Source organism: Delphinus delphis, chromosome 3, assembly GCF_949987515.2.
Source record: "Delphinus delphis chromosome 3, mDelDel1.2, whole genome shotgun sequence".
In the NCBI taxonomy this organism is placed as follows: Eukaryota; Metazoa; Chordata; class Mammalia; order Artiodactyla; family Delphinidae; genus Delphinus; species Delphinus delphis.
Window position 1 is genome coordinate 57142686 of NC_082685.1, and position 26513 is coordinate 57169198.

General features: G+C 42.7%; 1 protein-coding gene across 1 annotated transcript; it reads left to right on the forward strand.

The window, feature by feature from the left end:
- The first annotated feature begins 373 nt into the window (after window positions 1–373).
- On the forward strand, window positions 374–24857 carry DNAJC18 (DnaJ heat shock protein family (Hsp40) member C18). The gene is made up of 8 exons (XM_060008743.1): window positions 374–471; window positions 2137–2323; window positions 7794–7939; window positions 11270–11455; window positions 12539–12648; window positions 13664–13773; window positions 16514–16686; window positions 21524–24857. The coding sequence occupies exons 1-8, from the start codon at window positions 432–434 to the stop codon at window positions 21646–21648; spliced, it is 1077 nt and encodes a 358-aa protein (XP_059864726.1). The 5' UTR covers window positions 374–431; the 3' UTR covers window positions 21649–24857.
- Window positions 24858–26513: the final 1656 nt, after the last annotated feature.

Here is a 26513-nt window from a genome sequence, read left to right on the forward strand (position 1 = left end):
GCATCAGCTATATTTAAAAAGGACATCCCTAAGGATAAAAATAGTCATAATGCCACCCTCTAGCCCACAGTTTGCAATGCCTTTCCCAGGATGGATCTCATTGCGTCTCCCTGAACGTCCGAAGTGTTAGGCGGGGCCAAAGCCACTATCCCCACTCTACAAATGAGGAAAAGCGCGGCCCGCCGTGGCCGCAGGTGCAGACTGTGAGCCGCTAGCCATAAAGCAGTCAACTGGCAGCGAGGGTCGCGCCCCTTCACACCACTGCATCTGCGACTCCTGGCGCGATCCCTGCTGGGAATTGTAGTCCAATGACCCTCAGCTACTATGGATTGGACTACAATGACCAGCATGCCCCGCGCTTTTTGGCGCCCCCTTCCCTTTCAGCCTCGGGCGCGGGGGAGGCTCGGCAGACCTGCTGACTGGGAAGCGGTATGGCAGCGACGCTGGGCAGCGGGGAGCGCTGGACGGAAGGTATCAGGTCCTGGCCGGAGCGTGGGACAGGGCAGGGTCAGTTGAAATCAGGGATGGGGCTCCTGACGGCGCCTGAAGGGGCTGAGATCCTGGGCCTGAGATGAAGGATGGAGGTCTATGAGAAGATGCTGGGCCTGAGTAGGGTTCCTGGTGAGGAGGGAGACCTCCCAGGGCAGGGGGCTGGGATCCGGAAACTAGGAGCGCTGGCTCAAGCTGAGGACCCGGCCGGGTACCCAGAGTCACCCGTGACGACTTGTTGCCTCCGACCCCCAGCCCCGCCCCGGCCCGTGCCCCGCCCAGGGCCTGCAGCTGTCAGGCCCGCCTGCGCCGGGGTCAGCGGGGTGACGCGGTTTCCCGCAGCTTGCTTACCCGGTCCTTATCCTCGCCTCCAAACTGGGCTGCCTGACCCTCGGCCTGGGTTTGGTCTTGTCCCTGCATCCAGCATCAGGACGGATGGGCCAGCTTTTTCCATCCTACAGTTAGGCAAAGAGTACTGAGGCAGTGCCTATTATGTACTCTGCATTATGCTGATCCTGCAGCGGGATTTGACAGACATGGGCCCCGGAGCCCACAGAACTCTAAGTCTACTAAGGAAGTTTGACAGGTAAACAGTCAGTTACAAAACAGGGCCAGAATGTCCTGGGCTACACAGCAAGGTCGTAGGTTTGAGGGGCATACTGACTAGGCACTCAGCGTGGCCTGGGTGTCAGAGGCCTCATGAAGAAAGTGTTACGTATGATGACATGAAGGATGCGTTGGAGTTAGCCAGACCTACTTAGAGAATAGTTTTGCAGGCAGAGGGAACAGCATGTGCAAAGGCACAGAGAAAAGAGAAAGCATTGATGGTCTGAAGGGAGTTTGGTGTGGCTAGAGCATAGACTACAAAGGAAATTGTGTTGAGATTTGAGGCTGGAGAGACAGGCTGGGCCCATGATAAGAAATTTGGACACCGAGTAGTGGGTAGTCAGTAAGAGATGTTAAGCAGGAAAAAGGGTTTTTTAAATCTTACCCAGATCCTCCATACAGGACACGAGTACTCTGCCTTCTTTGACTATATTGCTATGGCCCTCTTTGTACTCTGCAGGCATTATGATTAATTAAATCCTCTCCTTTAAACTATATCCTCCTTGTGGTCAGGATTAGGTCTTATGCATATATCTCCTTGATCTATCTAGCCAAATGTATTGTACATATTAGTTTTATAACTGTCAGTTAAAAAATTGAACTCATTTCTACTTTAAATCTTAGTGGTGGGAGGCATTGTGACAAAAAATAATGTGTTATGATCAATTCACTTCTGACCATGGACCACAGAGAAATAGGCTTCCCCTGTGCTGCCCTAAAGCCAAGGTATTGGGCAGATGCCTCTTGAGCCCCTTTACTGGCTCTGAGTGAAGATTATTTGCTGACTGATGACTGTAGGTATGGTGGACATTATTATGCTTCATGTTTCTGGCATTAAAAGTTTTTCATGGTTGCCTCTGTATTGTTTTCTCAAGGAAGATGTTTCTTCAGCTTTGTATGGGTGTTTAGAAGTCAGCATGATGTCAGTAACCTGGGCCTCACACTCATTTGCCTACAGGCAGCCTCCCAGATAGCTAAGGCCAGTAGCAAAGTTGATTTGCAGGTCAGACTGAAGCCTCATGGAGGTGCGTTGCTTTGCAGCTTACATTGATGCAGTTAGAAGAAACAAATACCCAGAAGACAGACCTCCTGAAAGTCATGACCCCTGTGGTTGCTGTAACTGCAGGAAGGCACAAAAGGAAAAGAAGTCTGAGCATGAGTGGAATCAGACCCGACAGGGTGAGGGGAGTGCCACTTATACTGAGGAGCAGCTGCTTGGAGTACAAAGGTGAGCCTGTGGTGGGATTAAATGAGTGATTTTATGTACAGTGCCTGGCACAGATGATGTGTTATGTAAGTATTGACTGCTATTATTATTTTTATTACTGTTATTGAAGCACAATAGCTTCTTGACCTCAGAGGCAAGGCTAGGTGGAAGTGGAGTGTTAGGGTATAATCTGAAGTAACTGCCCTGCTTCTACTGTAAGAGAGACAGGAGAAACGAGCTTGACATAACAGACACCTGTACAACATTCTACCCAACAACAGTAGAACGCACATTCTTCTCAAGTATACATGGAACATCATCCGGGATAGACCATACGTTAGGCCATAAAACAAGCCTTAATAAATTTAAAAGGATTAAAATCAAACACTGTATGTTCTTTGAAATTGACAACAGAAGAAAATTTGGGTAATTCACACATATGTGAAAATTAACATATTCCTAAATAACAAATAGGTCACAGAAGAAATCACAAGGAAAATTAGAAAATACTTTGAGATGAATGAAAATGAAAACACTTATAAAGCAACTACACTCCAATAAAAATTAATTAAAAAAATGAAAATACAACATACCAAAACATATAGGATGCAGCTAAGGCAATACTTAGAAGGAAATTTATAGCTATAAATGTTTATATTTTTTTTAAAAATCTCAAATCAATAACCTAATCTTCTAAAAAAAGAAGAACAAACTAAGTTCAAACAAGCAGAATGAAGGAAATAATATAGAGTGGAAGTAAATGAAATAGAGGATAGCAAAACAATAGAGTTCTACAAAACCAAAAGTTGGTTTTTTGAAAATATCAACAAAATTGACAAACTTTTAGCTAGACTGACCAAGCAAAAAAAGGGAGAAGACTCAAATAACTAAAATCAGGAGTAAAATAGGGGATATCACTACCAATCTTACAAAATAATGATTATGTAAGAGAATACTGTGAACAATTATATGTCAACAAATTAGATAACTTGAATGAAATGGTTAAATTCGATTTCCCAAAAGAAAAGCCCAGGCCCAGGTGACTTCACTGGTGAATTCTACCAAATGTCTGAAGACAAATTAACTAATCCTTCATTAACTATTTTAGAAAATACCAAAGAAGGGAATTCTTCCCAAGTCATTCTATGAGACCAGTATTATTACCCTGTAACCAAAAACAGACAAAGTCATCACAAGATGGATACAGATTTCTGCAACATATAAAAAGGATTATATATCTTGACCAAGTGAGATTTATCCTAGGAATCCAAGGTTGTTTAACACATGAAAATCAAAAAATGTAATACACCATATTAATAGAATAAAAGACAAAAGTCACATGATTGTTTCAATAGGTGCAGAAAAAGCTTTTGACAAAACCCTGCACTCTTTCATGATAACAGTATTCAACACACCAAGAATAGAGGGGAACTTCCTCAACCTGATAAAGGTCATCTTCAAAAAATCCACAGCTGGGACTTCCCTGGTAGTCCAGTGGTTAAGACTCTGCACTCCCAATGCAGGGAGTCAAGTTCGATCCCTGGTCAGGGAACTCGATCCTGCATGCTGCAACTAAAGATCCCGCATACCACAATGAAGATCCTGCATGCCTCAACTAAGACCTGGCACAGCCAAATAAATAGAATTTTTTTTAAAAAAAACCTCCTTAAATTAAAAAAAAAAATCCACAGCTAACATCATACTTAATGGTGAGTAATTTGATGCTTTCCAAGATCAAGAACAGGACAGGAACAAGATTCTAGCCACTTCTATTCAACATTGTGCTAGGAGTTCAAGCCAGGGCAGTTAAGCAAAAAGAAGTAAAGAAAAGAAATAGAAGCCATTCGAATTGGAAAGAAGAAATAAAAGTATATTCACAAATTATATGATCTAGTATAGAAAATTTTAAGCAATACCCACACACACACAAACTATTAGGACTAATAAATTACTTCAGTAAAGTTCAGTATAAGATCAATGTACAAAAATTATTATTTTTCTATATGCTAAGAATGAACAATCTGAAAATGAAAACAATTTCATTTATAACAGCATCAAAAAGAATAAAATGCTTAGGAATAAATTTAATGAGAGAAATGTAAGATTTTACATTGTAAACGACAAACTTTATTAAAAGAAATTAAAGATGACCTAAATAAATGGGAAGATTGCCTGTATTCATGAATTGGAAGGCTTAATATTGGTAATATGGTAATAGTCCTCAAATTGATCTACAGATTTAACACAAATTAAAATTCCCTGCTACCTATCAAATTCCCTGCTACCCTTTTTTGCAGAAATTGACAACCTGATCCTAAAATTCATATGAAAATGCAAAGGACCCAGAGTAGCCAAAACAGTCTTGAAAAAGAAGTACAAAGTTGGAAGACTCACACTTCCCAATTTCAAAACCTACTACAAAGCTTCAGTAATGAAGACAGTGTGCACCAGCATAGGATAGGCATGTAGATCAATGGAATAGAATTGAGACTCCAGAGATAAACGCTTATATTTATGGTTAATTGGTTTTTGACAAGAGTGCCAAGACAATTTAATGGGGGAAAGACTAGTCTTCAACAAATGTTGTTGCGACAACTGGATATCCACATGCGAAAAAATGAACTTGGACCCCTTCCTCACACAAATACAAAAATTAATTCGAAGACCTAAATGTAAGAGCTAAAACCAGAAAAGTCTTAGAAGAAAACAAATGTAAAGCTTTGTGACATATGGATTAGGCAATGATTTCTTGTTGACACCCAAAGCCCAAGGGATAAAAGAAAAAATAGGCAAATTGGACTTCATCAAAATTAAAAACTTTTGTACTTCAAAAGATACCATCAAGAATGTGAAAAATCAACCCACAAAACAGGAAAAAATATTTTCAAATTATATATCTGATAAGGGAGAGAGGGAAAGAGAAAGGCAGGGGAGGATCTGCCATGGAAGGAGGGATCAGAAACTAGGGTGGGGAATCCATAGGATCCTCATGGGCAGCTCTTGGGGAAGGGCCCTGACCGACATTCCAGACCCTGCATTATAGTCCCAACTGTGTTACTGACTTACTATGAACTCTTCAACAAGGCTCTGGGTCTCTGCCTGCCTAACTGAATTGTGTGGTAGCAAAAAAATGGAGATACTTTAAATGCCCATCAGTAGGGAATGTACATACATCCATAAAATGCAAGAATATGCAGCTTTTTAAAAGAATGTGGTAGGTTTTTATTTTAAAGTATATAGTTGATTTACAATGTTGTGTTAGTTTCTGGTGTGCAGCAGTGTTATATGTAACTGAATATATATATATATTCTTTTCCAGATTCTTTTCCACTGTAGGTTATTACAAGATACTAGTATAGTTCCCTGTGCTATACAGTAGGACCTTGTTGTTTATCTATTTTATATAAAGTAGTATCTGTTAATTATAAACTCCTGATTTAACTTATCCCCCTCCTCTCCACCCCCACCCCTGCTTTCCCCTTTAGTAACCATAAATTTGTTTTCTATGTCTGTGAGTCTGTATCTGTTTGGTAAATAAGTTCATCTGTGTTATTTTTTTAGATTCCACATATAAGTGACATCATATCTTATTTGTCTTTGTCTGACTTCACTTAGTATGATAATCTGTATGTCCATCCATGTTGCTGCAAATGGCATTTCATTCCTTTTTAATGGCTGAGTAATATTCCATTGTATATATATACTGCATCTTCTGTATCCATTTATCTGTCGATGAACACTTAGGTTGCTTCCATGTCTTGGCTATTGTAAATAGTGCTGCTATGAACATTGGGATGCATGTGTCTTTTCAGATTAGAGTTTTCATCTTTTCCAGATGTATGCCCAGGAGTGGGATTGCAGGATCATATGGTAGTTCTATTTTTAGTTTTTTAAGGAACCTCCATACTGTTCTCCATAGTGGCTGCACCAATGTACATTCCCACCAACAGTGTAGGAGGGTTTCTTTTCTCCACACCCTTGCCAGCATTTACTATTTGTAGACTTTTTGATGATGGCCATTCTGACCAGTGTGAGGTGATACCTCATTGTAGTTTTGATTTGCATTTCTCTAATAATTAGCAATGTTGAGCATCTTTTCAAGTGCCTGTTGACCATCTGTAGAATGTGGTAGATTTGTAATAATAGCCAATATTTATGTCATGTCAGATGCTATCAAGCATTTTAATGAATACTTCATTTAATTATAACAGCTGTGAAATATAGGTGTAATTATCAGCCCATTTCAGAAGATAACACAAAGGCACAGAGTTAAGTCCACAGCAAGATCAGATGCCAACCAAGGCGTTTTTACTCCAGAGTTCATGCTGTAGTCCACCCGCTCTCAAGGTGTGGTTTGGGAACCCCAAGACCCTTTTGGGGAGAGGTCTGCAAGTTTAAAACTATCTTCATGATAATACAAACATATTATTTGCCTTTTTCACTCTCATTCCTTCATGATTATACAGTGGAATTTTTGAGAGGCTGTATAACATGCCATTATATCATTTTATAAAAGACTTCTTAGATCAGAAAGTTCAGAACCAACACTCTGGTGGTCTAAACTGTTATCCCTGTACTTTTCATCTATATAAGTTATGGATCAATTCCCAAGATAAATTGTTAGTTTAAAAAAAATGAGATATAGAAGGGTGATTATAATATACTTCCATTTATGTAAAAAAAAAAATGGGGAAGTCTCTATACAGGTACTCTCTCTGTACATAGGAATCAGAGAAAACTTTTTTTTTTTTTTCCTGTGCCACACAGCTTGTAGGGTCTCAGTTCCCTGACCACGGATTGAACCTGGGCCATGGCAGTGAAAGCCCAGAACCCTAACCACTAGGCAACCAGGGAATGCCCCACAGAAAACTTCTAACTGTGGTTATTCTTAGGGTAGGAGATTGGAGGACAGGGAATGGGGAAGCAGGAAGATTTTTCACTGTATATAGTTTAGTACTATTGGATATTTTTCTTCTACCATGTGAATATATTAACTTTTTAAAACAAAGTTTAAACAGATAGCCATAAGGAGAAAAAAAGGTAGATTTAAAAAAAAAAAAAAAGGATGGTTAGGGTATTTCTTCTGACTTTGCTGTCCAGTGGTTCAACTCTGAGGACTTAGCTTGGGCCTTAGTATTATAAGGGTTAGTATACTTGTTCTATCCACTTGCAGGGATATAGAAAGAAAAAAATATTAGATGTAAAAAAAATTAGATGTAAAAATATTTGTAAAAATATTAGATATAAAAATACTTTACTTTATGTAAAAAAAAAATATGTTTTTTACATAAATGGAAAGGAATTAAGCTCTCACTGGGAGGAGGACATTGTTAGTGAATTGTATGTTTCATTAACATGTTCACCAGTTTTCTTTTAGGTTTGTTTTGGGGCTCACAGATTGGAGAGAGGATTGATTTACTACTTTGCAGTTAATTGTACAAAAGGGGCCTTTGTAGACATACCAAAAAATATTTCTGATTTATATTCTTAGGATCAAGAAATGCAGAAATTACTATGAAATTCTGGGGGTTTCACGAAATGCCAGTGATGAAGAGCTTAAGAAAGCTTACCGAAAACTCGCCCTGAAATTTCATCCTGACAAGAACTGTGCTCCTGGAGCAACAGATGCTTTCAAAGGTCTGATCCTAAACTAATGCTTAATTCTGCCCTTCTTATGTTGTTTGGTCACAGCAAGTTGTTTTCAGCCTCCCCTGTAATTGTTTTATAAGGCCACAAGCAGGGTTTTGTTTTTTCCTGCCACACCTCTTAGATAGTGATTATTAGCATAGCTCTCTCCTGTCCTCATTCACTTACTTTAATTTCTTTTGGAAAAAATATTTGGTTTCTCTGTGACACCTTTTGGAACCTTTCATTCCTTGATTCAGCAAATCTTTATTGAAGATCTATGTGCCAGGTGCCATGGTGAGTAAAACAGATATGATTCCTCTTGTGGAACTTATAGGTTGGTGGCCGCTTGCAAGTAGGACCTAGACAGCATTTCCAAACTTCTTTGACCATCAAAATATTTGTTATGAAACCTGTTATTAACATGTATGAAAAAGCTTTATACAGCTTTGTAAAGAGCAAAAACATGGTTATAGATCGAATCTTTTTTCCATTGATTTCCGTGATACTTTTAGTGATATATTCTTTTTTTTTTTTTGCGGTACACAGGCCTCTCACTGTTGTGGCCTCTCCCGTTGCGGAGCACAGGCTCCGGACGCGCAGGCTCAGTGGCCATGGCTCACGGGCCCAGCCGCTCCGCGGCATGTGGGATCTTCCCGGACCGTGGCACGAACCCATGTCCCCTGCATCGGTGGACGCTCAACCACTGCGCCACCAGGGAAGCCCCAGTGATATATTCTTAAAAAATATTTTGGATCCAACACATAAATAAAAATCTTACTTAAGAGCTTCACCCTCAGGAATGTCATTGATTAAGGCAAGGATTATCAATGGATGCCGAAACTATTGGGTGATAGGTTGTTGTTGCATAGGATGTTCACATACTGTCAAATAATCACCCACAGAATACTTATTGATTACACAGGGGAAATTTTCCTTTATAACGGAGATAGCTAGCTGTCACCACTTTAACCAAGTGATCCAACTTATCATCACCAATACTAGAACAACCTAACATTACATGTTGTAATACCGTGTGGTATTCTTGCCAAAATGTTTGACCTGAATCTAATAAAGAAGCAATCAAAATATGGGACATTCTACAAAGAACACTGAACTACTCTTAAAAAAATTCAATATAATGAAAAACAAAAAAGGTGGGGAGACTGTTCTAGATTAAAAGTAACTAAAGATACATGAAACCAAATGTAACTCATGAACCTTGCATGGATTCACTGGGTGATAATGAATTGATGTTAATTTTCTTAGCTATGATATGATGTTGTGATCATGTAGGAGAATATCTTTCTTCTCCGGAGACATAGCTAAAATATTTAGGGGTGAAGTGTCATTATATCTGCAGCCTACTTTCAAATGGTTCAGCAAAAAAAATGAATACATATTATATGTGTCTGTGTAGAGAGTTGAGGAAAGCAATGTGGTAAAATGCTAACAATTGATGAATAAATGTAAAGGTTTTTATTATACTATTTTTTCGTCTTTTCTGGAGATTTGAAATTTTTCAAAAGAAAAAGTAAAAAAATGATAGATCTGAGACATTTTTTAAAGTCAGCTTTTACCTCAGCGGGCAAGCTACCCTTGTTGATGTGCCATTGTGAATCTAGTTCTCCCCACAGTTTCTACAAGGAAACAGATAACCCACAATTTCCTCACACCTTCATGTAAGGTACCTCACAGACTAATGCCATTTCTCTGAGAAATCTGCCAGATTTCAAGGGATGTGAATGTTTAAGCAACTCTGTTTAGGCTTTTCTGTTTGTTTTTTCTGCTTAGCAGTTTTATTGCTATAAATTTTTTTTTTTTGCGGTATGCGGACCTCTCACTGTTGTGGCCTCTCCCACTGCGGAGCACAGGCTTGGGACGCGCAGGCTCAGCGGCCATGGCTCACGGGCCCAGCCGCTCCGCAGCATGTGGGATCTTCCCAGACCGGGGCACGAACCCGTGTCCCCTGCATCGGCAGGCGGACTCTCAACCACTGCGCCACCAGGGAAGCCCTTGCTATAAATATTTAATACAATTCCCTAGCTAGAAGAATCATAAGGAAATGCTCTTTCTGACTATGTTTCTGATAGTGTTGACTGAATTAAAGGTAGGCGGGTAGGAATGTCTTAAAATTTGTTTTCAAGATTTCTTTGATTGTTGGTACTGATTGTATGTTTAAATGAAATTGGAAAAAGCTTGCACATTTGTGCATAGGGAGGAGAAGTGATGGTATGCATATGTAATCTATTCAGTCTTTGATCCCTCTTTGAGACGTTGGAGATACTTTTTTGTTGTTGTTGTTGTTCCCTGACCAGGGATTGAACCCAGGCCCTCGACAGTGAAAGCACAGAGTCCTAACCACTGGACAGCCAGGGAATTCCCTGGAGATACATTTCTTAATTTCTAAAGACCATTTTTGTTTGTTTGTTTTTGTTTGCTTTTTTTTTTTTTGCGGTATGCAGGCCTCTCACTGTTGTGGCCTCTCCCGTTGCAGAGCACTGGCTCCGGACGCGCAGGCCCAGCGACCATGGCTCACGGGCCCAGCCACTCTGCGGCATGTGGGATCTTCCCGGACCGGGGCATGAACCCGTGTTCCCTGTATCGGCAGGCGGACTCTCAACCACTGCGCCACCAGGGAAGCCCTAAAGACCATTTTTAAAAGTAGGCTGAGGGACTTCCCTGAAGGCACAGTGGTTAAGAATCCACCTGCCAATGCAGGGGACACAGGTTCAATCCCTGGTCCGGGAAGACCCCACATGCTGCGGAGCAAGTAAGCCCATGTGCCACAACTACTGAGTCCGCGTGCCTCGAGCCTGTGCTCCACAATAAGAGAAGCCACTGCAATGAGAAGCCCATGCACCCCAATGAAGAATAGCCCCCGCTCGCAGCAACGAAGACCCAACACAGCCAAAAAAAAAAAAGTAAACTGAAATAAGACTGATGAGTGAGGACTTTGCTTTTAGCCAAGCAGGAGGATTTTTACTGATTATTTTATTCAGGAGATTGTATGTGACTTCATGTTAGAATACCACTACTTATGTAGGAGCTGTTTCCAACCATAAACTACTGCTCTCAAGTGAAATAACACATTTTTGATGACGGAGAACAGTACTTCTTAGTTCATCTTGAGTCCAGTGTTGTTTCAGGCTTATCAGACTAGACCATGGAAGATTTCAAGGGCAAGCACTTTGGTGAACTTTCTAGGCCCAAGCACCTCTCCTTGGGTCACTGTGAAGTTGTCCAGCACCAATCAATTCCGGGCTCTTCGTTGCTACTACTATGATCACCCTCAGCTACAGCAAAGACTATGTACTCAGATGCTTTTTGTTTTTGTTGCAGCAATAGGAAATGCCTTTGCAGTCCTGAGCAATCCTGACAAGAGACTCCGCTATGATGAATATGGAGATGAACAGGTGACTTTCACTACCCCTCGAGCCAGACCTTATAATTATTACAGGGACTTTGAAGCCGACATCACTCCAGAAGAGCTGTTCAACGTCTTCTTTGGAGGACATTTTCCTACCGGTTAGTATCCCAAAATTATTGTTTAAGAAGTCATAGGGACTTCTTGGCAGTCCAGTGGTTAAGACTCCACGCTTCCACTGCAGGGGGTGCAGGTTCGATCCCTGGCTGGGGAACTAAGATCCCACATGCTGCTCGGCGTGGCCAAAAAAAAAAAATTCATATATATTTTGAGGATCTGTTTGAGGATCTGAATAGAGGGACTGTGGTATGGTGGCAACAGCAAACTTTGGAATCAGATAATCTGGGGTTGAAGGCATGTCTCCACCATCCAACTATGCATGATTTTGACTTAGTCCATCTGATCTTGTTTCCTTACCTAAAAATGGGGTTGATAATACCAACTTCACAAGGCTGCTGTGAGGATTGGATATTTTTTTAAGTGTTTTATAAATTAGAAGCAATGCCTGTATTATCATTATTGCAAAATAGCATTTATATAAAGGTAAAGGTTAGAAAAGTACCCCCAGAGAGTTGGAAGTTGGGTTAATTAAATGCCTGGGAAGTAAATTGAATTTTTTTTTTTTTTTTTTTTTGGTGGTACGCGGGCCTCTCACTGTTGTGGCCTCTCCTGTTGCGGAGCACAGGCTCCGGACGCGCAGGCTCAGCGGCCATGGCTCACAGGCCCAGCCGCTCCGCGGCATGTGGGATCTTCCTGGACCGGGGCACGAACCCGTGTCCCCTGCATCGGCAGGCGGACTCTCAACCACTGAGCCACCAGGGAAGCCCAAGTAAATTGAATTTTGTTAGGTGCTATTAAAGATACTAGTGACATAATCTGATATTGGGCAAGGAGGCAGACGTGAGCATGTCAGACAGGATTCGTGGCCCAAGTGCTTTCTTTCTTAGCCTCTTGGGGTTCTCTCACTCACTGGTTACAAAGGATTATTTAAATAAGGGCGAGAGAGCTAAGCATGTCCCATTTCCAGCTGGTTCACTTGACATACCTACTGTTGTATTTTTCTACTGAGTAAAATGGGACAATACTCTACCCTCAGAGAACCTAGTTGGAAGCAAGGACCTTGGAAAAGGCAAGGAAGGGGTGTTTGCCATAATGCATACTAAGTATTTTTCTTTCTTTTCCAGGAAACATTCATATGTTTTCAAACGTGACAGATGACTCCCACTATTACCACCGGCGGCACCGACACGAGAGGATGCAGACACGGAAGGAAGAGGAAGAAGATAAGCCTCAGGTACCTGGGGAGGACAGGACAAGAGCTGCCCATAAACACTTGTACTGAGCTGACCTTTATGTAGTATGATCAGGTTTTTGAAGTTCAACTTGAGATATGTTGCTAAAATGTGCTTTAGGAAAGCAGAAGCCTGGCAAGAAGAGCTGGATAATTGGCCCAAATAAGCCAGAATGGTACCTCCTCCCCCATCCATTCTTTGGTGACTGTCCCTGGAAATCTGTTCACCTATGGGGCTGTCTTGAAAAACGTTTTCTTGACTGCAGAGAATAGGAACCCCCTTCAAAATATTCAATACTAAAGGGGGTTTAAGGTAAGAGATCAAGGGAGTCTCATGAAGCTTAAGGGCAGGAAGCTTGCTGGGCCTTATGTCAGATGGGAACCAGGAACTGGGGTGCTGTCAGGCCCCCATGCAGCTGTGCTCTCCATGACTCTTGGGGCCAGACTGTCTCCTGTTTTCCTGCCTGCCTGCATCTGTTTTGTTCTCTCTAAGCAGCCTGGCTTTTCTGCTTCCCCTTGCAAATGTCCAGTCTACAGTGCCTGAGAGTATGTGTCCTTTCTTCAAGTGACTGCCTAGCAGTGAATGGTGATGAATCTCAATCCCAGACGCTTAGGAGGGAGAATGTGATCATCCCTGCTACGGTTTGATGTCCCCAAGATGTCCCACAGTCCGTTCAGCTGAGGCCAAGGCAACAGAGTTGCATAATAACATGACCTCATGAGAGTCACAGTCTGGGCAAGCTCCCGCACAGGTGTCTGCTTCATTGGTCTTAGAAAAGGGGGCTGCAGAAGGATTACTGAGTGTCAATCCAGATTGTAGGTGGGCCTTGTTCAGCCTTTTCAGCAGACAGAATGGGGCTGTTTGGTACCTCTCAGCAGAAAGTACAACCTTCCCAGAAAAGCCTTGGGCTATGTGCAGTACATCAGTAATTCATATTTTCTTTGGGAAAACTGTTCTCTTTTCAATAAGCTTTATATTGATGAAGAGCACTTACACCAAATGCTTTTTCTTTTTCAGACTACATATTCTGCATTTATTCAGTTACTTCCAGTTCTGGTGATTGTGATTATATCTGTGATTACTCAGCTGCTAGCTGCTAATCCCCCATATAGTCTATTCTATAAATCGTAAGTCAAATCTTTATAAATATTTCTTAACAACAAGCTGGTACATTACTAACATTCCATTTCACCTTTTGTTGTAGAAAACACTGATTTTGTGTTTAAAGGAACAGCTGGATAGTAATAATGCAGAGACTCAAAAATATTGTTCTTTAGGCAGTTTCCGAGGCACTCAGGACCTGGATTGTTTTGTTCTACAGCGACATCATCTGGTCAGCTGCCCAATAGCAATGGCTGGTTTCTGAAGGATTAATAGACGAACTCCAGGTTCAGATTAAATCCTTAACATTCCACTTTAGAGTTAAAAAGGACCTTACTGAGCTTGTGATAGTATCGCTGGACCCCTGTGAGTCTGAGAACATAGTAACTAAGATCTAGTGATTATTTCCAATTTAAGAAATTGCAAGAATAGTACATTTATTCATAAGGCTATACAGTCAAACCATAGTATCTCATTTCTTTGCTTTTGCTAAAAATATAGAAATCATTATAAAGTTTGTATTGCATGGAAAATTTGAGCTCTGATAGGAATTTTTTAATTTCTTCAATTAATTATTTCAGTTAAATCAGTTCTTAATTTGATCCCTAGACCAGCATCATCAGCATTAACTTGCCAACCTGTTAGAAATGCAGACTCTTAGGCCTTACTCCATATCTACTGAATCAGAAACTCTAGGGGTGAGAACCAGCAATATGAGTTTTAACAAGCCCTCCAGATAATTCTGGTCCATACTAAAGTCTGAGAATCACTGGATTATTTTTTTTAATTAATAATGGGAAATGAGTCATTACTATTATAGTTTAGCAGACAAAAACCTTTCAAAATGTGGACTCCATGGAACCGTACCTAACAGGAAGAGCTCTTGTTGGTGATCACTGTAGACTAAAGACTATCATTCTATATCAATATCTTCATTTTATAGAGAGGAAAGCTGAGACTCAGAGAGAGGTTATTGCTGTCAGGACACAATGGCCTGATTCCCTCTTATTTCCTGACTTCCCATATTTCTCCATATGCTACTGCTACCTCCTTTCTTGTCAGGCCAGTGGGACAGACAGGAAGCTACCCTGATAACAGCTTCCCAGAGGGAGGCAAGAGCAGTCATGGCTCTTAGACATCCAGCAAGATCCATAAGTTGAGAGATAAAGGAAAAGGCTGGGAAAAGGTCAAATATAACTCCTTTAAGATGGATTTTGTCCAATTTGGACAAAATCAGCTTGGATTTTGCACATTGCCATCACATTGTTTTAACTTGAATTTGAACTCCCTTCTGTACTTTCTTATGGTTAGACTTCAATTAACCCAGACCTGTTAAAGTTTCTGAGCACCAGACACCTTTGGATATCTTAGACCCACTGAGAGTTAGCCTGGAGGTATCATTGAAATATTTTGTCTTAGTTTTTGCAGTTCTCACCTAATGGCTATGTGTAAAGTACTTTTTATCATGTCCTAAAAATTAGAACTAAGTTGGTATAAGCTGTCTGGTTATTTTTAAATAGTTTATAGTAACAATCATTTCATTCATCCAACATTTACCAATAGCCACTCTGCGCCAGGTGCCATGCTAGGTCCTATACAATATACAAATTGTTTTTTAAGCATTCAGCATTCTACTTTTAACACAGAAAGCAGTCTAAGAGAGGTCAATCCAGATAGCTGCACCCCCATATTCACAGCAGCATTATTTACAGTAGCCAAGACATGGAGACAACCTGAACACACACACACACACACACACACACACACACTATGGAGTATTATTCAGCCATAAAAAATGAAGAAACCCTACCATTTGTGACAATATTGAGGGACCTTGAAGGCATTATGCTAAGCGAAATAAGTCAGAGAAAGACAAATACTGTATGATCTCACTTATATGTGGAATCTAAAAAAAAAAAAAACAAAAAAAAAAAACTCAGAAAAAGAGATCAGACTTCTGGTTACCGAAGGTGGAGGAGAGAGGGAAGGGGAATTGAAGGAAGATGGTCAAAGGTACAAACTAACAGTTATAAGTTAAGTAAGTACAAGGTATGTCAGGTACAACACAGTGTTACAGTAGTAACGCTGCTGTATGATAGGAAATGATAGGAAAGTTAAGAAAGTAAATCCTGAGAGTTCTCATCACAAGGAGAAAGGTTTTTTTTCCTTTATTCTTGTCTTCTTTCTTTTCTTTTTATTGTATCTATATGAGAAGATGAATGTTAGCTGAACCTATTGTGGTAATCATTTCATAATTATGTAAGACAAACCTTCATGATATATGTTTTAAATTTAAAAAGAGAGAGAGGGCTTCCCTGGTGGCGCAGTGGTTGAGAGTCTGCCTGCCGATGCAGGGGACATGGGTTCGTGCCCTGGTCCGGGAGGTTCCCACATGCCGCGGAGCGGCTGGGCCCGTGAGCCATGGCCTCTGAGCCTGCGCTCCGCAATGGGAGAGGCCACAGCAGTGAGAGGCCCGTGTACCGCAAAAAAAAAAAAAAAGAGAGAGAGAAGAGAGGGAGGTGAATCCTTTAAGGAAATAAATATGTGGAGACTGAATCCATTTAATATGCTCACATAATAGCAACAATGATGACATTACACTTACTGCTTTGCTTGGGCAATAATAAATGTTAGATGTATTAGAAAATGATATCTGCATCTGCCCCATGAAGAGGTGATTGTGTGAATGATCTCTGTGAGGCCAGTGCTAAAAGTGATATTGCCAAGTATCACAAGCATACCTGAGCCTCTCTCTCCTTGTTTCAGGACCTTGGGCTACACCATTTCTAGAGAAACCCAGAACCTACAGGTGCCTTACTTTGTGGATAAAAACTTTGACAAGGCCTACAGAGGATCATCTCTGCGTGACCTGGAGAAGACGATAGAAAAGGATTACATTGATTACATCCAGACAAGTTGTTGGAAGGAGAAACAACAAAGTAAGATGCTCTAAAAGGGGCTTCAGCTGGTGCCATGCTTCCAACCTGAGGCATCCCAAGCTTCCTGATCCCTTCTCTCTCCTTGTTTGAGCTACTCATGTTTACGTGAACAGGGATAGGACAGAGGCCCATTCAGGATATTACCAAAAAAGGGAAGTTTATTGACAGGATACATGTGGCCAGGACTGGGAAATCTTAGGAACTTCGGCAGTACTAGTTGCCTATCTGTCTGTCTGTCTCTGAGTCTCTACATCTCTCTGCCTATCTGCCCTCTCTCCTCTCTCTGCCAACTTCTTTGCTTTTTCAAGCTCTCCTCCTTCACAGCCTTAATTTGCCATGGCTTATTTTGGTTGCTACCCTCCTATTCACTCTCCCAACTTCCCCAACCCCACAAGTCATTGGCCCCTTTCTACATCACAAGTTTCCTGTTTAAGTAGCTCGCTGGTTTGGTCCATGGTTTCCTAATTTCACATTTCCCAGAGGGAAATCTGATTGATCCAACCTAACCAAAGTTTTATAGGTTGTTGTTATTGAGTTCGGTGCCCCTTCTCTTCCCCTCCAATCAGCTGTGGCCACACAGAATAAAAGCGACTCTCCCAGGAGCAGGCCTTCCACACTGTTTCCCTGGAGACAATGGGGGTGACAGTGTTGGCTTCCAAACCCAGTGAGTGTTCATGGGGAGTGCGCGCGCGCGCGCACACACACACACACACACACACACACACACACACACACACATCCATTAGTAATTGTATCTTATAAAACTTGGCTTTGGTTAATTTTTAAAAAGCAAACTAACTCATTTTTTAAAACCTTGTCTGTCACTGGGTATTGTTAAACATCTAACAGTGCCTGATAAATTTAGATCCTCAGTCACAGTGCTGCTAAGCCCTCGCTGACCCATCATGCATCCCAACTCCACCCCAAGTTAGTCTCTCCTTCCTCTGTGTTTTTTTTTTTTTTTTTGCTGTACGCAGGCCTCTCACTGTTGTGGCCTCTCCCATTGCGGAGCACAGGCTCCGGACGCGCAGGCCCAGCGGCCATGGCTCACAGGCCCAGCCGCTCCGTGGCATGTGGGATCCTCCCGGACCGGGGCACGAACCCATGTCCCCTGCATCAGCAGGCAGACTCTCAACCACTGCGCCACCAGGGAAGCCCCTTCCTCTGTGTTTTTAAAGCACTTTGCTCATCCTGCTAAGACAGTGCCACCCTCACCATGTTAACATGTTCTGTAGGTACATGACAGTCTCCCTGCTGGACTCTGGGCTCTCTGAGGGCAAAAACCATGTCTTACTAATTTTGTGTCCCAGGCCCTTGGCACAGTCTTTGCTTCAGAACAGATGCTCCACAAATGTCTTTTGAAGAGAGGATTCTCAGGACTGGAAGACAGTGAAACTGCTGAGGACTAGGAATCACTGAGCAGGGCTAGTGTCCTAACCCTGCCCCTGAGGGACCTTATCTCTGCCGTCTACTCCTGTAGGGCAGAGCCCACCTGACCTCTCAGGTGCATTAGGAGCTTGGTAGGCAATGACTTGGATGTAAGGGGGAATTCAGCAGGAGGAGGAAGTTGCTTTTTTATTGAAAAAACTGAGGGGTCAGGAAGTACCCCTACCCACTGTTAAACTAGGTTTTGCAAGTTTCAAAAATCAGGAAAGAATTTTGGAGCAAGATAGAGGCCTTACACTTAAAGGCATTATAAACGTGGATCCAAATCAGGTGAAGGCCACAGTGTATGTCCTAAGAGTCTCCATTATTTTAGACTCTGAGAGGGTTTTGAAATTATGCAGAGGGCTCATGGTAAGGATTACACCTAAGGTGGCTTCTAGGCTTTTGTCGCCATCCTCATGAGGCCTACTTTCAGGGCTTTGGCACTCTCCAGGTATAAACAGATCCAGTGGGTGAGCATGATGCGTGTACCCACAAGTTCCAACCCGGGGGTTATCAGCACACACCCCTTAAAAATCTATTTCTGGCATTTAAGGATGGTGGCCATCCGGAGCCTCCACACAACCCAAGTGCCATTTGAGAACAAGCAGCATCTGCCCTCCGGATCCAGCAGCAAGTGCAGCCAGCATGGTTAAATTTAGCACATGGAGGTTGTAAAAATAAACCCGCTTGAGAACAAAGTTCACTCTTGGCAAAATACCTAATGGAAACTGTTTTTAGCAAAGTTAGCCACTGTCTTTTAAAATCTTTTGTTAATTTCTTTTCTCTGCTTTCTTCCTCCCAAGGAGGTTGTATGGATTATAGAAGATGGTATGAGTATAACGCTTAGCATGGTGTCTGGCATATAGTAAGTGTTTGGATCCTGACCGAATCCAGACCTTGCTTGGCCTTGCTTGACTGGATGCAGCACTGTCTTATGAGGCTGGATCATGATGGTCGTTGGGATCTGTCAGGGTCTTCCAGCTGTCAGGACTCTGATCTGGGCTGTCATGCAGAGTTTTTTGTTTTTTGTTTTTTTGCTGTATGCGGGCCTCTCACTGTTGTGGCCTCTCCCGTTGCGGAGCACAGGCCCTGGACGCGCAGGCTCAGCGGTCATGGCTCACGGGCCCAGCTGCTCTGAGGCATGTGGGATCTTCGCGGACTGGGGCACGAACCCGCGTCCCCTGCATCGGCAGGCAGACTCTCAACCACTGCGCCACCAGGGAAGCCCATGCATGCAGAGTGTTTTTGAGAGAGGCTTTGGGACTTGCCTCTCTTGGCAATTTGCCTGAGTCAGCTTACCTTGAAGGTGCAATGCTCTGTCCATCTATTACACTGGCATTCAGGGCACGGGAAACATTTTGCAGAGAAGAAAAGATGTTCTCTTGATCCTGCCCCTGCCAAAGATTTTGTTTTTTCTTAGAAGTTATTGAATATTAACAGAACTTGTGAAAAGTAACATATTCATTGAGTTGACCTTTTGTTCATTGAAGTGCAAAAGGATTCACTGGCAGTTTGGAGAGAAGTTTCTCCAAGCATGATCATGGGGGTGTGGGACATAGTTCCTTGAAACACTGCCCTTGTGCAAGGTCATTGCTCTAGAGCAAGGTCATTGCTCTCAATCTCTGGAGCATTGAAAACTGGTTTCAATGAACTTTAAAAAAGCAACGTCATGTTTTGAGAAAAGCATTCATATATGTGCAGTTCTCTTTCATCAGCTTATTACAGTGGTTGTCAGTGTATAAAACAGTAAGAATCACTAGCCCTTAATGTTTTCTGGAATGAGATTTCAGGCAATGAGACATTTGGATAAGGTCAGTAACAAAAAACCTAAGGAAATCGTTTCAAGGAAAAGCAAAGCCATAGGATCTGCTCTATGTACTGGTGTAACTGTGACTCAGAGGACCAAAGGGACAGTCTGATTTCACAGAGCCCTCTTGAACAGGTTTCCCACATGCCAAAGAAGCCAGACAAATGGAGTCAGTGCCTAGCTCTGGGCAGAACGAAGGAGCAGAGGGCTTTCATTTGGGTGCAGTGTATGATCCGCCATGAAGCCACGTCACCTGCGAGGATGCCTGTGTGGGGGGCAAGCTCTGGCTGGCGCGCACTGCAGGCCCCACGCCGCGGGGCGAGAGCACATTGTTCTAGAGCCTAGGAGACCCCCTGTTTGCCAAGCAACTGCTGGGCCAGGGCTCAACCTCTGAACCCCCATCACAGAGGGTGGGTTTTCATGCATACCCACCCCTCACCCTGGAGTCCTGCACTTAATCTGCACTTTGGGCCTTACTTGGTGTGAACAGAACCATTGTGAGCAGAAATGCCTGTATTTTGGTTGATAGAGACTTATTCAGAAACCACTGCGCATTGTTCCCTCTGGCTAGCTATTAAGTCCTGTTTCCAGGCAGTTTGCTGATTAATCAGACAGGTGCCTCTTGTTCCACCAAGAAAAACAAAATCTGTCAGCAAGATGACTAAGAATGGATAGACATATTTCAGAATGATTAAAATAGCATTTTCACAAGTGTGGTCCTTTAAACATTGAGTAGCTGCCTGCTATTTGAGGCTTTCAGAAGCCACGCAGGCCCTCGAAGCATGCCATCATGTTAATACACAACACGTCTCTGGAGTTGCTTTTCAGGTATTCCTTCCTACGAATGTCTCTGAAACTATACAAAAGAATAAAAAAGAGAGGCAGCCAAACCACTGTTGAGTCCGGGAGGACAGCAGAGATTATATTCTGGTTAAAAATAGAATGACTTTCTCCACCATGAAGAGAAAATGAAATACGTTTCTTCGAGGAGACAGAGGTCACCGGATCCAGATGATTTCACTTTTAAAAGAGCCCAGCTGCCTTTGGCCTTTGAGTTAGGGGCCCCACATGTGGTGAGGGAATGAAGAACGCCGCCAGCAACCTGGCCTTCTATAGAAGCGTGCCTGCCGGTGGAGGGCTCTGTGTCGGTCCGCATATATGAGTTATGATCCAGCAATGCAGAGGGAAGGATGAAGCAGCTGTCTTTGTTTCAGATGACAGGAACAGGCGATTGGACTCCATTCTCTCCCAACTGCCATCTGAATACCATTCGTAGGAAAGCCCTGAAACAGGGTCTCCTCTTACCGCACGCGTGCAGGTTTCCTAAGTCTGGTGCCAAATGTTCTATCGATAAGAACTAAGTCCAGTGCTTTTGTAATAGAGCACAGATACTGTTGGACTTCAGGATCACAGGTGTCCCTTAATCCTCAGCACCTGGTGTAGCGTAGCTGCCTGATACGTGTTTCTTGAGTAAATGAGTGTTTCTTAAGTTTAATTGAAAGAAAAAGCATTAAAGTAAAAGGAGCTTTGCTTCCAGAAGTATTGAAGTGAAACAGAGGAGCTCAACTTTCTTCATGAATTGTTACCTCTTTTATCTTTCAGAGTCAGAGTTGACCAATTTGGCAGGATTATACAGAGATGAACGATTGAAACAGAAGGCAGAGTCACTGAAACTTGAAAACTGTGAAAAACTTTCCAAACTGATTGGCCTACGCAGAGGTGGCTGAGAGGATGGTAGTCCTATGCAGGCTCGGGGTTTTGCTGCGTGTTACTGTTTATGTTCCTAATTCCACTGTATAATACAAAATTAGGAAATGATGAACATTTTACAATTTGCTAACTTTGTTTGGTGGGCAGAGTTGGAGGTGCTTCAGCATGGAGCCAGACTTGTCATCACAGACTCCTTCCCGGGGATTGGCTCTGGGGGCCAGGAGCAGGTCATCTAAATTGAATTAATGGCAAAGCATTAGATTCAGCCCCCTGCTCTGCACCTACCCTGCCTCTAGAAAGGTAGTTCAGGGCACCCCAGAGCAGATTCATATTTTCTTTCTTCTTCCCTTCAGTGAAGTCTCAATAGCCAGTCATTCCTAGGCTTAGCCAAAGCAGCTTAATATTGGTTGTTTACAATGTGCACTGAGAATTATACCTCTCCCTTCATTAGAGTCATCGTCTCCCCACCAGATTCAGCTGTTGGAACAACTCAACTTTCCATTTTCTAAGGGAAATGTGGAGAAATGTAAACTGTTTTAGTCCACAGTTTTCTATTTGTCTAATCTCTGTTCAGAGTTACTAGCATTAGCAAACTGCCTAATTTGAGTTTCTTTTACTTCCTTAACCCTCTCTCTTGTAGAGAGCCCAGAAATTAAGTTATTGAGTGAAACAGTTCAATGGACATGGAAGCAGGGGCCAGGGGTGAAGGTAAAATGCAAGACTAAGTCTCAGCTGCTCAGTGCAGGTTCCCTAGTCCATCACAGAACTCAGAGAATGTTCTTTTTGACATTTCCCCTTGCAGCATCACACTTGAGCTGAGTCCCTACACCCCACAGAGGTACAGTGGTCAGACCTAAGAGGAGGCACTGCCAGCCAGCTGGGCTGTTTGCTCAAGCCTAGAGATAGAGGGGAAAGACCCTCGGTCTGAGGCTATGGGGGTCTGGCGTTGGCCCCAGCAGTCACTTTGTTTAACCCAGTGCCCTGTAGTTTGTGATAGGAGATGCTTTTTCATGTAGTCAACATTTGTTGAGTGCCTGGTATGGAATGAGAACATTGGCCCAGAGAGGATGCATGGTTGAACTGGGTCACACAACTTGTTGTGACAGAGCTAGATGGTAGGCCGACTATCAAGTAGGAAGTGTGTGATCATCCCCATTGCTCAGGTAATTCTAGCCATATTGGTTAAAGCAGAATCTTTCCCAAGGATGCTCCTCCCCCCACCCTGGGATCCTGTATCCTTTCTATGGCAGTGCTATATCCGCTCAGGACACCTCTCTACACCACTTCTGTGTACAAAACAAAAGCAGGCAGCTCTTCCCACTGGTGACAAGGAGGACGGAAGTTGTTGCCTGGACTGTGTGGTTCTGGGCCTTCCTGTGGAGGTGAGCTACCAGGATTGAGCTGCCCAGATTATATCATGAATCTGAACCTGGAAGGATCAGTAGGTAAATGTAGTCTACACTCCATGTTTTCTTCGGGATGGAAGAAAAGTTCCTGTTGGAAGGAGAGTCTACGTTAAAACTTGTTTCCAAGGTAGAGTTTCTCCTTTCAGATGCATAGCCGTGATTTAGGCAGATGTATCTAGTATTGTCCCACGTGTGGGCATCCCACAGGGTCAGGAGATGAGTCCAGAGGTAAAGAGTGGGACTTTGGTGGCTGGTAGGGGCACCTACTCAGCTGTAGGGAGGAGGAGCAGCTCCAGAGATAGTCAGATTTTGTCACCCAATGAAGTCTATCCTCCTGGGTTTTGGGGGGCTTCCTTGATCCCCTCTGAGTGACTGAAGGGATTTACATGGTAAAATGTGCCTGTGGGCCAAATGAGCTATAGAAAGTTGTTTTCCTGTACACACAAAAATCAAAGCTCCCCTGTCCCCAACCCCAATCTCTGCTAGAAAATGGGCCCTAATTAAACTGACTTAACAAGGTACAAGACTCTGCTCTAGATGCCCGTGAATAGTGTAGTCACACCTGGATTTCATGGCAGAGATGAGTTATCTGTGATGATACTAAATAGAGGCAATACTAACTCACTTCATTAAATGTCAGGTCTGTTGTCTGTTTTTATAGCACTGATGGTACTGTTTTATTTATTACCTAATAGACTGCAACACTCACATCTGGTTTTCCTGAAGGGAATGGTATTTGCTTTGGGTTGAAGGATAGTTTAATCTATTTGGTACTGTCCAGAATATTGTTAAACTATAATTTCCTGGGTTGCATTTTAGATGGGTTGTCTGCATGGTGGTAAAATAAGCATTTTCCTCTTGCCTACATCATTTGGAAAGTTTTTATTATATATAAACTCTCTAGGCATGGCGTATTCTTGCTCTCAGAACTTGGCATGCAACTCTAGACTATTTCTGTGAGCACAAATGCAGACTGGAGATGCGTGATGGGAGTGGGGCTAAGAAATAGGGCTTGAGGCTCGAGCAGAAGGCGAAGCTCTCGTAAGAATGGAAGTGCCCTCTGCACTAAATGATCAACAGTGAGGAAGGTGGGATGAAAACCCTTCTCATCACAAGGGGCACTGCAGTTTAAAGGAATCCGTGTCCCCAGATTAGCAACCCTGGGGTTCATCTGCTCAAACTAGAAGACTTCTGAACTTCCTTGATCAGCTCCAGGCCTCACAGCTTGGGAGAAGTGACCAGCAAGAAAATGCCATTGCTGTTCTTTCTGTTGGAAACTATTAGAAATTACGCCGAACTCCAAACCCCACTGGAACGTGGAATCCAGCAGCCTAGCCAAGCTATGTGTTACTCTCATTTACATCCTCACACTCAGGACTGGCTTTGTGAGGAGGCACTGTTGGGATTCCAGAGCTTTCTGTTACGAATAGCCACACACGCGGGTTCATTGTCTGCATGCACTGTTCCTCACAGGAGCTAGCGCTTAATTAGTATTTATTTTGGATTCCTTTAAGGTATAAGCTTAGTGTCCTAATATATTTATTTTTGGAAAGGACCAACTTATTATACATCTTATTTTTTGAGCCTGCATTGTTGATAACCTCGTGCAGTGACCACCAAGTAACTATATACCTGTGTGTTACATATTGATTACATCTTTTGCATCACATTCAGTATTTGGAATTAAAGATGTGAATGTTCTGTGACCAGAGCCAGGTTTGACACAGATGGAATCAGCTCCTGGTGGAGTAAGAATCCTGAAAAATCTGGTCACCTGATCCATTACATCTGGATTGAGTGTATTTTAACAGAAATAAATTAAATGGTTTTATATAAAAAGAATGGCTTTATATTTTTCCTTTGTTCTTTTACCTTTGCCCATGGCACCCGTAGGTACTGCATATTGCCTGACTCCTTGGAGCCACTTAGGACTAGACAGGCTGTTGACCTCTGCTCCAGTGTTCCCTCATACATCAATGGAATTATTGGTGTTTAGCATAATAGATAGCATTGGTGGCATCACCAATTCAATATTTGTTTTCCATCAGATGTCAGCAGCTGCAGCATATTACAGCCAATGTACACATCAAATCTACTTAGCATCTGAACATCAGGTGTTATCCCAGTTCCTTGCTGGCTTTGTTCCTAACAGTCCTCAGTTAGGGTAGTCTTGGTTTAGGAATACAGGACATTGTTAATGTAATAATAATACATTTCATGTGAAGAAATATTAAGGTGATATTCAATTCAGCAAAGATGGAGAACTTACTATGTACCAGGTGGGCTGAACTTTTGGGATGGGGGTCAGGAAACAAGTGAGACCCAGTACCATGGCTCCTGGAGTTCACATCTAATGGGGGAGCCAATTAGACAATGCTCCCCAGTGGGATGAATGTCAAAGGGGAGACCAAAGGAAGCTTGGGAATCTATAACAATGGGATTTAATCCAGGATGGAGGATCAGTGAAAGCAATTCTGAGGAAAAGAGATTTGAAATGTAATCATCCTTCATACAGAGTGCAGTGATTTTTTTTTAAAATGGGGATAGAAGCAACACCATTGGAGTGCTCCCATTTCCACAAATAGCACCACCATCCATCCAAATATGAAGTCAGAAGCCCAGGAGACTTTGTGTGGTAGACTTAATTTGGTGTCCTCCAGTGGACCACACCTAATATTCATGCCCTTGTATAGTCCCCTTTCTGACCCGGGCTGGCCTTGATCTTTAATCAATAGAATGTGGCAAAACCAGCAGCTTGCATTTTTGCACTTAGGGGAAACCAGCTTCCATTTAAGTCCCACCACCCTGAGACCACCAAGCTAACCACATGGAGAAGCCATGCAGAGGAGAACCAAACAACTGAGCTGGCAGCAAGAACTGAACCCAGACACAATCTGAGCCAAACTGGTTGCCACCCACGCTGATGATCACAGCAGAAATGAGCTGCCCTGCCAAGCCTGGTTCAAACTGCAGAACCATGAGCAAATAATACACTGGCTCATGTTTGTTTCTTTTTTTTTTTTTGGCCACGCCGAGCGGTACGTGGGATCTTAGTTCCCCGACCAGGGATTGAACCCGCGGCCCCTGCATTGGAAGCGCAGAGTCTTAACCACTGGACCACCAGGGAAGTCCCCTGGCTACTGTTTTAAGCCATTACATTTTGTGGTAGTCTGCAGCAGTAGATAACCAAACACCTCGACTCCCTTTTTCCCATATCCCCTCCATCATTAAGTCCTATAAATTCTACCTCCAGAACATCCTAAATCCATCTTCTCTCTTCATCTCCTCTGATACCATCTGACTCCCAAATACCATCCACTTTCTCTGACCAGAAACCACTGCAGTAGCTGCCTAAGTAGTCTGTGCATTTACTTAGGGCCATCTCCAATCTGTACACCTTGCTGCAACCAGAGAGATCTTTTCAAAGCATAAATTATAGCATATCACCCTCTTGTTTAAAATACTTCAGTACCTTT

Coding starts and splice junctions, on each gene's coding strand:
- DNAJC18 (XM_060008743.1), top strand. CDS start 432: ATGGCAGCGACGCTGGGCAGCGGGGAGCGCTGGACGGAAG. Junction 472..2,136: donor CGGGGAGCGCTGGACGGAAG/GTATCAGGTCCT, acceptor GTTGCTTTGCAG/CTTACATTGATGCAGTTAGA. Junction 7,940..11,269: donor AGCAACAGATGCTTTCAAAG/GTCTGATCCTAA, acceptor TTTTTGTTGCAG/CAATAGGAAATGCCTTTGCA.